We start from the raw sequence: 14,196 nt of genomic DNA, 5'->3' as shown, positions 1-14,196 counted from the left end.
GAGAAGTTCAGTTAAAACAAACTATACAGGAATAGTTTCATCTTGGTTTTCCTTTCATGTAAATACAATAGTAACCCCTATTTCTTCTTACTTTGATGGCAAAGAGTATTTAAAACATAAATAAGTACAAAGTAACAAATGTCCTATTTGGGATAAAACTCTCTCTGTAAAGTGCAAACCCTAGGAATTTTTGGAGTTGAGTCCAATCTGGGACAAAAATGGAAGTTTGACAAATGGTACTCACAAGTTTCGTGTACCACTCTGACAAGTGTATATTGGCACGGGTACAACTTTGCAATATGTTCGCCACTTATTAAACCCACTATTTATAAAGTTTTAAATTTTACCAATCATATTATTCTCAAAAAGGTTTGAGGAACCATTTTACATTGCTACGTTAGATTTTGAGGAGGTTATTGAGGCACATAATATATCCTTTTAATAATCTGAAATGGCAGTCAAACATAACAAATGTTATATTTGGGATAACACTTTCTTTGCAAAGTACAGTTTCTCTGGGATTCAAACCCACACTGCCAGAGTGAGGCACCAATCGCCAGCACACAAAGTCAGCGATCTAACCCACTCAGCCACCGAGGCTTCCACAAAAATGAAAGTCCGACAACTGGTAGTCAAGATCACGAACTTTGTGTACCCCTCTGTCAAGTGTAAATTGACACTGCTCCCATGGCCGAAAGCTAAAACAGATTCTCGTACTTTTTCGGGTTGAGTCCCGTCCAGGATTCGAACCCACACTGCCAGAGTGAGGCACCTAATCGCCAGCACACAAAGTCAGCGATCTAACCCATTCAGCCACCGAGGCTTAAACAAAAATGAAAGTCCGACAACTGGCCATGGGAGCCCTGCCAATTTACACTTTTCAGAGGGGTACACAAAGTATGTGATCTAGACTACCAGTTGACTACCAGTGTTATCCCAAATATAATATTTGTTACATTTGAACACTTTCTAAATGGCATTGTGTGTTCATGGCAGTCAAACAGTTTTGAACATTATTTGTAGTGGCGAACATATTGTAAATTTGCTCCAGTATAAATCTATTTTTCAATTTTTCACTGAAAGAGCAAGTTGAACAGAATACTATTAAAACACTAGTCTATTCTGAGTCTCACAGAATCTCAAGCTTTTTAGTTTCCTTTCTGCCTTCCCCTTACTGAAATGCTATAGCCCTAAAATATGAAGCAAGTGTAAAATTTTCTAAAAGCTGAATCTCTCATCTCAGTGTGGCTCTTTTTCAATTTATTGGTGTTATTGTTTTTTATCAAAATTATATAGACTAAGGGTTAGTCTACTGACATACCTATGAGTATGAGCCTAACCCTAAACTACCATCATTAGTAATGGCTAATGAATTGCCTAATTGGGTTTAAACCCAATATATATAAATGCTTACCACATTTAACATGATTTAGATATTGGTCAAGGGATGTCAGACACATAGACACTTTATTATAATTATTACCTTCAAAACGTTTTTCAAAGAGTTGATTTAGTCACTGTAGTTTCACTGTTTTGTCTTGGAGTGTTATGTTTCAATCCTTGAGTGTCAAGCTGGCCCATGCCATCAGTGCCCTAAAGCAAACAAACTTGGACCAGCTTGACCGTGCCTGCTTCACTGGAGCAGGGGAACAACTGATAAGATCATGACTAAAGAGTATCAGATTCAGTGAGAGGGGGGATGCTGACAGGGAGAGCTTGGGCTTATGCCACTAAGTGTACCATCTTTTAACGTCTTTTGGTATGCCGCGGCCGCGGCCGGGGATCGAACCCCGGACCTTCCGCTCTCCGGGCGGACGCTCAACCACTAGACCACGGAGGCGGTTCAAGTGATGTGATGAAAGCTAGGCAGATGGCGAGACAAGGCAATTTCTTTCCAGGTTACATTGCTTTGGCCACTGTTTGACTACAACAGCAGGAAAACGCCTATGCTCACATGTTCAATGTTCTATTTTGCTGAAAATTGCTGTGTGTCGTGTAAAGCACAATTAACACTCTGACGATAGATCTAAAATGTATTGAACATCATTTCAGCTAAAAGGAATATTATGGTTACAGTACATGATAACGTTACCAGTGACCCTTAATTAAAATCTACAAACTGAGTTTGGTTTAACGCCGCTTTTAACAGTATTGCAGTTATATCACGGTGTGTCAGCTTAATCTGGAAGGAAAGCCCGAAGTGATGCAAGTCTCAGACGTTTACCAGTTCGGTGAAACCCACGAGCACGGGTATGGTGCTGACAAACTTAGAAACATAATCGGGTCAAACCCGGATTCGAACCCACAATCGTAGGTTTCTGGCGTGCCAAAGGGACGCAACTCTGCACAGAGAATCGCGGCTCTAGACGACTGGGCCACCCGTACCCCCTTAGGGAATTTCTAAATAACATAGAAGTATATACAATGAGATGATATGGAACTATATTAATTTTTATCCATTTTTCATATTTATGCAGTCAATTTTCAATACGTGTGGCGCCGTGACCCTGTCCTGGTTAAGGGCCAGTGCAGGACCTATTCAAAACTCTCGTTAAAATAACTGGTCCAGGACGAGGATGTTCAGTTGTATGTCTTTTTACATTATTGATAATAACTGTCTGTATAACCAGCACTTATTCCAGTATAACCAGTATAACCTCACCTTGAACTCGACGTGACACCCCATTTCATCTCACCTCACCATTGTAACCGAGGCCATAAATAATGGAGTATGGACAGACAAACCAGTGGTTGATATTATGAACAGCATAGCACGCCGTTGGGGCGTTGTGACACGCAATCAAGCCGGTCAATGAGCCTGACCATCTGCCCTACTTGCCACTTAAACAAGCGATAGTGTTGGGTGCCCTATTCTCACCGAGGTGTAAAAGAAAACAATTTGGACATATGTAAACGGTATAATAATCCTTTGATATATGAAATTGTCAAACTATGAATTCAGTGATTATATCACCATACCTTTAGTAGATAGTTATGAAATATTTAATATATATATTGTCCGTTACAGTGGACAACCCAACATTAACTATACTATTCAGTAAACCATGGGGAATTTACAAGTTATCTGTCAGTCCACCAGTCATCAGTAGCCCCTGTAGCTGCAGGCACGGTTCCTGTATCTATTGACTACGACCCCGTGGAGCAGAAACTGTATTGGACGGATGTTGCTCCTGAGAAGATCAAAGCAAAAGACATGAAAGAGGACACCGAGGAACTCATCATGTCCTTCAATGCAAGTATGTGATCGTAACACAATGTATGCGTGAGGAACAAACGAAATCTTATTGTTTATACTGATATACCGCCCTGTAAAACTTAAACACTTTCCATATTCATAAGATATCCCTGCCAGAGTCGATTGTCCGTTTCCGACCTTATCATGAGCATGTGTTTATGAATCACCATTAAACAAAGAAATGTCAATTGTTTACCTAAAATAAAAAACACGGAAACAAATGGTAAAGTCAAAATAGGGAATTGCATCGGACATCATTCTTGACACTGATGCGTCACATTTCCGAAATGTCCTCTTTTAACCATAAAACATTTTGGAAGCTTTACTGAGGCCTTGAACGTTGTAAACTTGACCAAACAACTTCTTACTGATGACGTTATATTTTATCATTCGCTGCATCATCGCATATACATGTGTATGGTCTTTTGCAGGACATCCACTATGTCCAATCGATTAAATTATAATTGTGTGTAAAATCTGAGGTAGAATTATATCTAGTATTCACGATCGCCTCAAGATATTAAATAGCGTGTCTCTCATGCCCGGGGACCCCATGAAGAAGTCATGAATACCAAGTTAAGGTAATTACGACCACACGGTCATCTATTATATCAGATTGTGCTTTGACCACCAACACAAGCCACTAGACATCTAAACCGGTAGGCGCCGTATGAAATATGCAATATTTGTATGTCTAGTGTTTACAAAACAGAGAAGTCACACATTCAATATATTCGGCATATTTCACGTCTACATAGGGCAATGACTTGCATTTACATCTTGTTATAGGTGCTGATTTATATGGAATAGCTGTTGATTCTATCGCCAGGAAGATATTTTACACAGACCAGGGAAATAAGGTCATTGCTGCCCTCAACATAAATGGGACCAATTGTGTGACTGTCATAAACAATGGGCTTGACCAACCCAGAGCCATTGTTCTGCACGAGGAAAACAGGTGTGCATTATTGACGTTAACCATTTGATCTATGTTTGTATTCTTACAGTGCATAGAGTGTGCAAGAACAAAGATCATTTCCACACATAAATCAATTAACCACAATTACTTGGACCAACAGGGGAGTATCCCATTACGAAATAGCACCAGGATCAGTTATGAAAATCTTTGAAAACACAATTTTTACAAGGTTATAAAACTTCTTTTCAGGAAGATGTACTGGACTGACGTGGGGCTTTACCCCTATATAGCATCAGCTGATTATGACGGTACAAACATTAAAAAGATCGTCATTACAGGCCTTGGATGGCCGAACGGGCTGACAATTGACAAAAAGGGTGAGATCATGTGACCAATCATGGGTTATGTCAATATAGAGCGTCATCACCAGAGAATAACCAGTCTCGATTAACCGCCGAAATAGATTCTGTTGGGCGTAAAAGGCAAAATTGCGCTGATAAATATATGAGTTGATGACTGAAAATCAATGATGACACCAGGTGTTCGCGAAAAGACAGGCAGTGGTAATAATAAGGGGACTAAATAAGATAGATAGTTGAAATAATGTTAATGTAACTACTTCTATAGCAGCTATATAATTGTCCGGACATGTGGTCAAACACCTTATTCTGGAAGTTTTCTACCATATACTGAACCGTTATTCATTTTTTCGCTCACTAATTTGAATTCCGGGGAACATTTATATTATTCAAAAGCTTTGAATTTCAAAAAAATGTGGAGTCATTTCGTGATTTTGGTGCGCAATGGGAGTGGATGTAAGGTTAGAGCGTTTACTTGTCACGCCGAAAACCCAGTTTCGACAATGTGTGAAGCTTATTCTATGTGTCCACTACAGTTATATTGAAAGAGTATTACAAGAACCGATGTAAATCTAAACTAGAGAATACCCACAGCAATTTTGCATACCATTTATCAACATAAATTACTCAAAAGTTGTTTTGATTTACATTATTAAGTTACACACAATTTATGTTATTCTGTACACCTGAAGATGGAATCCTCTTTTGGTGTGACGCCAGGACAGACAGAGTAGAATCAGTGTCGGTAGATGGTTCACAGAGAAAACCTCTGCTGCATGATCCTGGAAAAACCTACCTAAATATTTTCTTTCGCGAAGGAGTGCTCTGCTTCACCTACTTGAATGGAAGGTAACTTTACATTTACTTCAACCAACCGGGTCCGCTGAATGCTGTTGTTTTTTGCCTTGGTCAGTAATACCACTGCGTCCTGTAACTATATCCAATCGAGTCTTGGTCAGTGTCAAACCATGGCTCATTGGGTCATGATGATACATAATCAGCTTAGTCTCGGAATCTGACCACCGATCCTCTTCAGACGCCTCTGAGAAGCATACAGTGTACGATACAGAGCTTGAGGAACCTATTCCTCCTTGCAAATCCTCACCATGTAATGTATGCCAATTGGAGTATGATCTAGGGGATCAATGTTATTGTTCGTGTATTATTAAATGAAACCGGAGAAACGTCAATTAAGACTTGAATCATCAATAAATAATTAATTAATATGGTCATCTTTTCAGGGGTATTATCATCTTGCCGTCAACGGGAGGTAGCACAAGCGTATTGGCGTCGAAAGGTATCACGCAGGCTATAGACATCTATGTCTTCTCAAACAGGAACTATTCCGGTAATATATGACAGCTTGCGCAAGCATATTTATCTTTTCTCCAGTTTCAAATGAGTTAAAGGAGAGCCATATTAGTCCTTGGAAAAGCTTGTGTGAACAGTTGGACATATACATCAGCTTATTGTCTTGTCTGACTAAACGGATGAAAAAATTCTTAGGACACGTGGTAACCCTGGACATGTCACTGTGCTTCTTTAATCAATGAAAAAGTAGTTTTTTTACCGCAACACTAAGCTGTATTCCAGCAATATGACGGCAACTTGTTAATAATCGTGTCTGACCAGAAAATGCAGTGACTGATAACAAGAACAACGACCCATGCCGTTTGGTTACGATTAAACCTTAGCAACCACGTCACCAAGGCTGACCACTCGATCCACTAAGTTGCTTCTTACGACCAGCATAGGTTGATTTATAACTATACTAAACCGGAATCACCAATGGCTTAAAAAACGAAAATAATAACGACATAACTAGAACTATAAATAATGTGTGTTAGTGTGTGTTAGTGTTTTAGTGTTAGTGTGCGTACTGAATAATTAGGAACAGGTACACATATGTGCTTCTGACAGCTGGACTAACTAATTGGCCAAAGGGAAGTTGTCCTTATGGTGGCGATTCAAGGTCACTAGTACCTGATGCTTGTCAATCCGAAATTAGAATTGGAACAGTTGGAACCGATTGGCCAGGATCTTAGACTTGGCTGCCACGGTGTCCTTGTACCAAGGTAGCATTGAAGGGTGAAACCTGGAATATTGCGGACTGCGGCGTTGATATATCAACTATTAAAGGGGTTTTGATACGTTCTGTATGTTCTCTGTACAATATTAACTAATACTACGAATGTTGTAGCGTGTCCTGCGGGTCGGTTTGGGGCAGACTGTAGACCATGCGGGAACTGTAGGGAAAGATCCGTCTGTGAGAAGACCACTGGACTGTATATGAGTGGATGTAGCCCTGGTTACCTGGGAGACTACTGCAGAGATGGTAAGATACAAATAGAAACGTTTTTGCATCCACATTTCTAAAATAATTCCCTAGAAACTTTTCATACCGCCATTTACTTCCAGTGTGCTACCATTACCCTGACTCCAGTAAACATAATGAGTCAAATAATCTAATAATATCACTTCCGGTTTGGTAATACTCATGTTTAATGCAAAACAACTTAAAAACTGAAAGTATCATGTCGGTAACAACATTATCAACAAAGTTACATGCACACCCGGGAAATATACGTTTTGCAAAGTGCCACTTTAAAACAGAACGTCCTATGCCTCGAACACAACGTTAAAGAGAAAGTTATATGTTCTTCCGGTTTAAGGACAGCGCTTTTGGGAAAATACAATGCAATCAAAGTTCATGCCTATTGCTGCTTTATTAAGAAGGTTCAATGCATATCCGATGAAAGTATATAAAAGTGCGACTTTAAAGCAGAAATACCCTATGCTTCTAACAACATTAATGAGAAAGTTACATGCTCTTCGGATTTCGGGACAGGTTTCCAGTTTCGGAAAATACAAATCAATCTTAAAACATGAAGTCTTTTTCCTGTAGCTACAATATGAAGAACGTCACATGCCCTTCACGGGATCTACCTGAAACAAACTGTTGATTGCTTTCCCGCCTGTTGTGCTTGTTTGATACCAGCTGTTTAACGGATTAGTATTAAGATCATTTCCAACAATTTCATCCTTGGTTTTGTCAGCATGTACGCCCGGCACACATGGAGAGAACTGTGAGTCCGAGTGTGGGAACTGTGCTGGAGTGGCCTGTGATCCTATCAGTGGAAGCTGCCCTCAAGGATGTGAAGGTGGTTGGCATGGAACAGATTGTAAAACAGGTGCGGTGTGTTTGGTTTCCATTCAGAATGTTAAAGAATGAAAGTATTTCATGGGCAATAATGTGCTTGTAAAAAAATTAATTCTTCTAAATTAATGGCATTTCTAGGCCCTCCGAATGCATCGTATCCTCCAACAGCTCTGGACAATAATGACCCTTTCTGTGTCCGTATTTACTCTCTGGTTAATGAAAACAGTCAAGCTTCGGAACATTTAAAACTTGGGTAAATAGGTAAATATTATAGGTAAATAGGAATATGCATTTTAAAACTAGCCTGCCTGACTTAAGAAATATGTAACGTGAAAATACTTTTAGAGTCAGAAGTATGTATATACATTTAATTTGTTAAGTGTAGCTATTGCCAATCATATATTGTACCTATTAATCAATGAAACGTCGTAAGGGAGGTAACCTGATGGGGTAAACCCTGTATGTTACCATTGTTGGCAGCGTGTCCTGCGTACACCTACGGAGCTGGATGTACTGCCTGTGGTATGTGTGCTGCGGGAATGCCCTGTGACAAAGGTTCAGGAGCCTGTCCAGCTGGATGTTGCGCAGGGTGGACTGGAAACAAATGTAACAGTCGTGAGTAACATTCAACTGTATCCCAGTAGGTATATCGTAGCAATAAAGTCCCTAAATCTAGAATTCCCAGTCAGAGCCCTATGTCTGCCTAAAGAGTCGAGGGGGCACGGGTGGCCCAGTCGTCTAAGGCGCCGCGATTCGCTGTGCCGATTTGCGTCCCTTGGGCACGCCAGAAACCTATTATTGTGGTTCGAATCCCGGTTCGGCCCAATTATGTTTCTAGGTTTGTCAGCACCATACCCGTGCTCGTGGGTTTCACCGAAGTGGTAAACGTCTGAGACCTGCATCACTTCGGGCTTTCCTCCCACATTAAGCTGACACGCCGTGATATAACTGGAATACTGTTAAAAGCGGCGTTGAACCCAACTCACTCACTCACTCACTAAAGAGTCGAATAAAATAAAGATGTTTCACTTTGCTACTTGTGTTTCATCTTACTTCGGCGGCGTGGGACTTCACTTGTGTTTGGTGGTCGTGATATAGCTGTAATGCTGCTAGCGTATAAGATACTTACACACTAACTCACTTACTTAATGCATAATAATCAATAATTATGAATTATAACATTATTTTTTATCTTTAAGGACTGCTCGGGAAAAGGTGCACTGCACAAATCAAGTATATGCAACATTCACATTATGATCAATCATCTGAAAGTATTTATGTATGTCAATTCAGCATGTCTCCCAAATACTCACAGCGCTTGTGAACCATGCGGTCAGTGTGCTGGTGGTGTTCCTTGTGACAAGATCTCGGGGCTCTGCTCAGCTGGATGCCAAGAAGGCTGGAGTGGGTCTCTATGTAAAACAGGTAAGTAAACTAAATATTTAAGTGATTTGTATTTTCGTTTAATTAAAGTCTTCAAATAAAAAAAATGTATTCAATTTCAAATTCAAATAACTAAATTCTACCATGTCATAATGTAACATGCAACCATAAGCAGTGGACTTGGGAATGACCATTTGAAACATCAAATTTAAAAAGAACAGAGATTTGACATATCCTTGTTAAAAGTATAGAACGTGTTGATGATATCAAAAGTAAAATAATGTAAGGGTTCTTTACGCTATGCTTTTGATACATAATGTATCTATTTGAAGCGTGCACACCTGGAACACACGGGGCAGGATGTCTATCACTTTGTACCCCTTGCAAAACAGGAAGTGTGTGTCATCGGGTGACTGGTCAATGCCCGGAAGGTTGTCAACAGGGATGGAGAGGCGCTAAATGCGACGAGGGTACGATGATTCAAAACAGTCATTGGTATTACTGAGGGAAGGTGACACAGAAGACGACCATGGGACCCGTGATTCCACCCGCATCCATATTGTTCCGGAAATATAACACTGTTCGTCGAAATGTAAAAGAATGCTCTTGGTCAGGATACCTCGTGTGAATATATAACTGTATAATATATGTTGTGTCTGAAATCATCCTGTCAATTCGTATTTCTATTTTGAGAAGCAATCACATATTTGTGAACAGGAAAGGATATTGAATAGCAGTTCAGTAATTAACAGTTCCACGTATATGATTATTCTTTAGGGTTCACCTACAGCTTGACCACTGACCATTTTGTTTTTTAAACCATCTGAACATAAACTAAAGGAAAACATATCAAATTTATACCCTCCATGTCCCTTAAAAGACTTGAAGAGGCGACTGGCGGACTCGGGTGGTCAGGCTCGCTGACTTGATTGATGCATGTCATGGATCCCAGTTGCGTGGATCGATGCTCATGAAATCAATGACTGGATTGTGTAGTCCAGACCGTCGTCATATAGCTGGAATATTTCTGGATACTACAAAATATTCGGAAAATACATTTAAGAATCAAGCAGTTGCCGCCAAATACATCTTTATGAGGAAGTTGATAAAAGACGTATTCAGAATCAATTTCTTATACTTTTGATAGGTAATAAATGATATGTTATCTCTCAGGTTAATAGCTTCACGGATAATTACGTTTTTGTGTGATCTTGCCCTTACAGTAATAGAGAATTCAGTTTAATACGTTCTTTCATGGATAGGAATTTAGGATGTATCAATTTCCTTCTTGCTCTTGGCATTCCAGGTGAAGGTGAAACCGGGGATGAGACAAACACATCTCTTCTAAGTAAGAGATTTATAAACACTTATGTTTACATCGTCCGAGTTCATCCAACCTTTAAATGTAATCAGTCTTCAATTAAAAACATGGTTTCTCGGGGGAAATGTAACGAATGTATTACTAAGAAAATGACATTGTGTGGTTATAAGCAGATAAGATTAAGTGACAGAGACATAATTGAACGTCACAATTTATTGGCCATTTCATTAAAAAAAGTATCACCAATTAGCATATTTGTATCTCATTACAAGTTAAGATGTGAAGGTATTCATATCAATCCCACGAGCTTCCAACGAACCATGCATTAACCAAAACACGACCATTATTTCAGTTGGAGTTGCTGGGGCGTCAGCTGGGGTCATCATGGCCATAATTATTGCCGCAGCCGTACTTGCCAGGTAACGTCACGTAACCTCCTCATCGTATGTACATTAACAGCACATGTTTAAAGTTCAACATGAAATACCTTTGAATGTTTTTAACACGTGTTTTGTCAAAAATGAAAGCAAATGTCATCTCAGTCAGGTAGAAATTGCATTGGACCTGGACATTTCTGATAACTGGCCATTTTTTTTTAAACGCCATCTTGATATAGTCAGTTGGACTGTCGTTCCAACTTTTCCTGTATACCTACAACCTTTTCTATTGCATAAAGGAGGTAACTGTAAACACCTTTCATTTGGTGGTGAGCTTGCAAGTGTGTGCATTGATTTTCCGGGGCTCAAAATTGCATAAATTGAAGGGACAATGCAGAACATGGCAAAATTGGCTGTAACATATTTATTATTCATCAAACTATCCAAACTATGTTTTCGATAACAGGCAATATGTTAGGTTATTTGAAGTTAGCAAACATTTTGTTTCGTTTTAAATGTAATTCTAATTCACAGTGAAAACATTGATAAAAATTATGTTTTTTTTACTTCATTTTCAAAACCTTGTGAGTAGGTCAAAAACTAATACCATTGAACTGTGACAACAAAACCACAATAACTGTATATTACAGAGTGCTTGTTCAAATCCATACAGAAAGAAATATAAAAATATGTTATATTGCGGCTGAGATATTGTACAAAATGTCACCCCACACCCAAAAGAACAATTTTGACGAAAACTGCTTATTGAGAAATGGTGGTCGATTATGTTAATTGTAGCAATGCTTAAAAACATCAAAATAGTAGGTCATAAAGGCACCTAATCGCCAGAAAACAAAGTCAGCGATCTTACCCACTCAGCCACCGAGTCTTCCACAAAAATGAAAGTCTGACTTCTGGTAGTCTAGATCACGTACTTTACCCCTCTGACAAGTGTAAATTGACACGGCTCCAATGGCCGAAAGCATTTTTGTGGAAACCTCGTTGGCTGAGTGTGGCTGAGTGGGTTAGATCGCTGATTTACTTCATGACAAATTTGTTCTTTTATGGACAGCGTCAATAAAAAGTTCACAAATTGTATATGAATTAATTACAATAACATTAAGAAGGGATATCATGTACACCGTGTCTCGTGTTGATTGCGTACTCGTACCATCGCACCTCGACGGTGTGGATCGTTGCTGACAATATCAATCACTGATTTGCCTGGTAATTGTCTGATTATGTACGAGCAGCCGTCATACAGGTGCAATATTGTTTAGTGGGGCGTTGAACAACAAACAAGCTTTGATATTCAAATTTAAGGTGTTACGATAACAGGAAGAATTACACTCTTATCAACTAATGTAAAGGGATGTAGCGGAGTACAAACTATGTGCCGGATATTACATAGATAGAGCTTCGGTATAGTTCGTAGTTAGCTGATTAGATTGTGGTTTGATGTAGGGTTTAATAAACCAGCATGTATGTACGTTACCCATTCATTAACATTTTCTGAAAGTATTTGATGCTGATCGTCGTTTGAATCTTATATATATCTTTGTGTTTATGATTTGTGGTATACCAACCAATAAACGCTTGAGAATGTTCATTGAGGAATCGATCGGAATCGGATCTGACATAACACAGAGGTGTGTGTAGGGGTATCTTATAGAACCAGATAATCACCAAATATATATTTATAGCACCTTAATCCGTTTTAAATACATTACCACTTCCCTAATTTTGATATTTATAATCCATCTACACAAATCCACCTGTTAATATGCTAACTGAGCAAAGATAAACATAATTGTTTAAGCACTAGTTTTGGAAGTGTATTGTCTCTATATATGTCAGTGCAAGCTGGTGTCTATTAGATTTATACATACACAATCGAGCATGCTCTTTCTTCCAAAATTTCAAAGAGCGTCATACAACTCTTGCTCAGAGGTTGTTTCATCAAGGGTACACCATTCAAAGCCATTGTAAGGCTTTAAGGACTGTCATATGGAGGACATTTCCAAATTTGACGCATTCCCTATTTTTATTTTTTGACTTGTACCATAAATATATTTCCGTGTTTGTTCTGTTGAACATTTCACTTGTCTTTGCATTTTTATCATTTTATGTTATCGCGAATATCTAGAATCATTACCAATTGATAGTGATTCATAAAAAACAGAATCGATAATGATGTAGTCGGAATAGTACGACGGAGTCTGCCTTTAACAGATATGTCTTATGTTTATGGAAATGTTTTATCTTGGTTTTATCTTTAACAGGCGAAAGCGACGTACTCGACAGCAGAGCATCGATCAATACGACACAGTCGATATGGCCAGGCGGCCCAAGATCTTCCGCGCGGCCACAGACCATTGCCCGGCCTACTTAAGCACTATGGAACAAACCCCTGCTCCACCCTCCCGTGCTTATCCTCCCCAAGCTGATGAGCGCATTCCAATGCAGTACATAAGTAGCCCCGCTGAACAGTCAATTAAGGAGCACGATGGCCATTTGTATGAATCGCCAGTTTTTTAGTTCCTCGCAGCACAGAGACAAAATTAAAGTTACTCAATCTGTAGATGAAAAGGTATTGTTTTATAATGTGATTGTGTAAGTATTTGTCTTTATGAAAGCTTGTACTGAGTGAACGGAGTGAATGGTATGTTAAACTTCAGACCATATCACTTCGACCTGTAAATAGATGAATGTCACTGAGTCAACGGCTGGATGATAGCATGAGTAACGACCCGAGGCGACGGGTACGATGATACACAATCAGTCAGATCACACCTTGCATGGCAGACATGAGGATTTGGGAACAGGTTTCCCCACGACCTCACCATCGGGTGACACATACTGGTTTTATGATCCTTTTTTTTTATTACACTTATCACATTTAGTTCTTGTACATTTCCTGATCTTATAACAGACTTAAGGGAACCTCTGCACGGACTGATGAGTTTCTACAACTACGTTGTAGATCATTAGCATTGTGAATGTTACTGACATTATTAGAAACAATGGGGAAATTCAGTAATGGGGACATATTCAGAGGTATTGGAATTGTTTCCTCTTGGCACACGATCTTCACATGACTACTGACTTGAGTCAAAGGAGGTTTATACAGAAATCCTTATCCTTATAATCGGATAAACGCGAAATAGTAGTTGGAACGTTATGTTAAAACAAGTCATGGAAATATATTGCCCTATGTCAATTTTGTTCTTATATGTGTATATATAGTATTGTTTCTATCATTAACGTGTACATTATTACTGTGCCTTATTTCACCTTTCGAAACAACACGCCTTTGTGGGATTTCTTCAAAGCCTCAGGAAAGCTTTCAAAATGTTTTGTGGTAGTTATTTGGAGTACATTTCCAAATTTGACGTATCAGTGTCAAATATGATGTCCAGTG

At 39.1% G+C, this 14,196-nt stretch overlaps 1 protein-coding gene across 1 annotated transcript; it reads left to right on the top strand.

Moving 5' to 3' along the window:
* Positions 1-610: 610 nt before the first annotated feature.
* Positions 611-13,313, top strand: LOC139457051 (pro-epidermal growth factor-like). Its single transcript, XM_071238497.1, has 14 exons — positions 611-668; positions 3,093-3,257; positions 4,046-4,214; positions 4,425-4,552; positions 5,227-5,383; positions 5,776-5,882; positions 6,735-6,869; positions 7,591-7,725; positions 8,175-8,309; positions 8,988-9,119; positions 9,410-9,547; positions 10,384-10,425; positions 10,751-10,817; positions 13,058-13,313. The coding sequence occupies exons 1-14, from the start codon at positions 611-613 to the stop codon at positions 13,311-13,313; spliced, it is 1,824 nt and encodes a 607-aa protein (XP_071094598.1).
* The last annotated feature ends 883 nt before the right edge of the window (positions 13,314-14,196 follow it).

This window comes from Haliotis cracherodii, unplaced genomic scaffold (assembly GCF_022045235.1).
Source record: "Haliotis cracherodii isolate W230 unplaced genomic scaffold, xgHalCrac1.p SCAF_1, whole genome shotgun sequence".
Classification (NCBI taxonomy): Eukaryota; Metazoa; Mollusca; class Gastropoda; order Lepetellida; family Haliotidae; genus Haliotis; species Haliotis cracherodii.
This window is presented reverse-complemented; position numbering and strand designations above follow the sequence as displayed.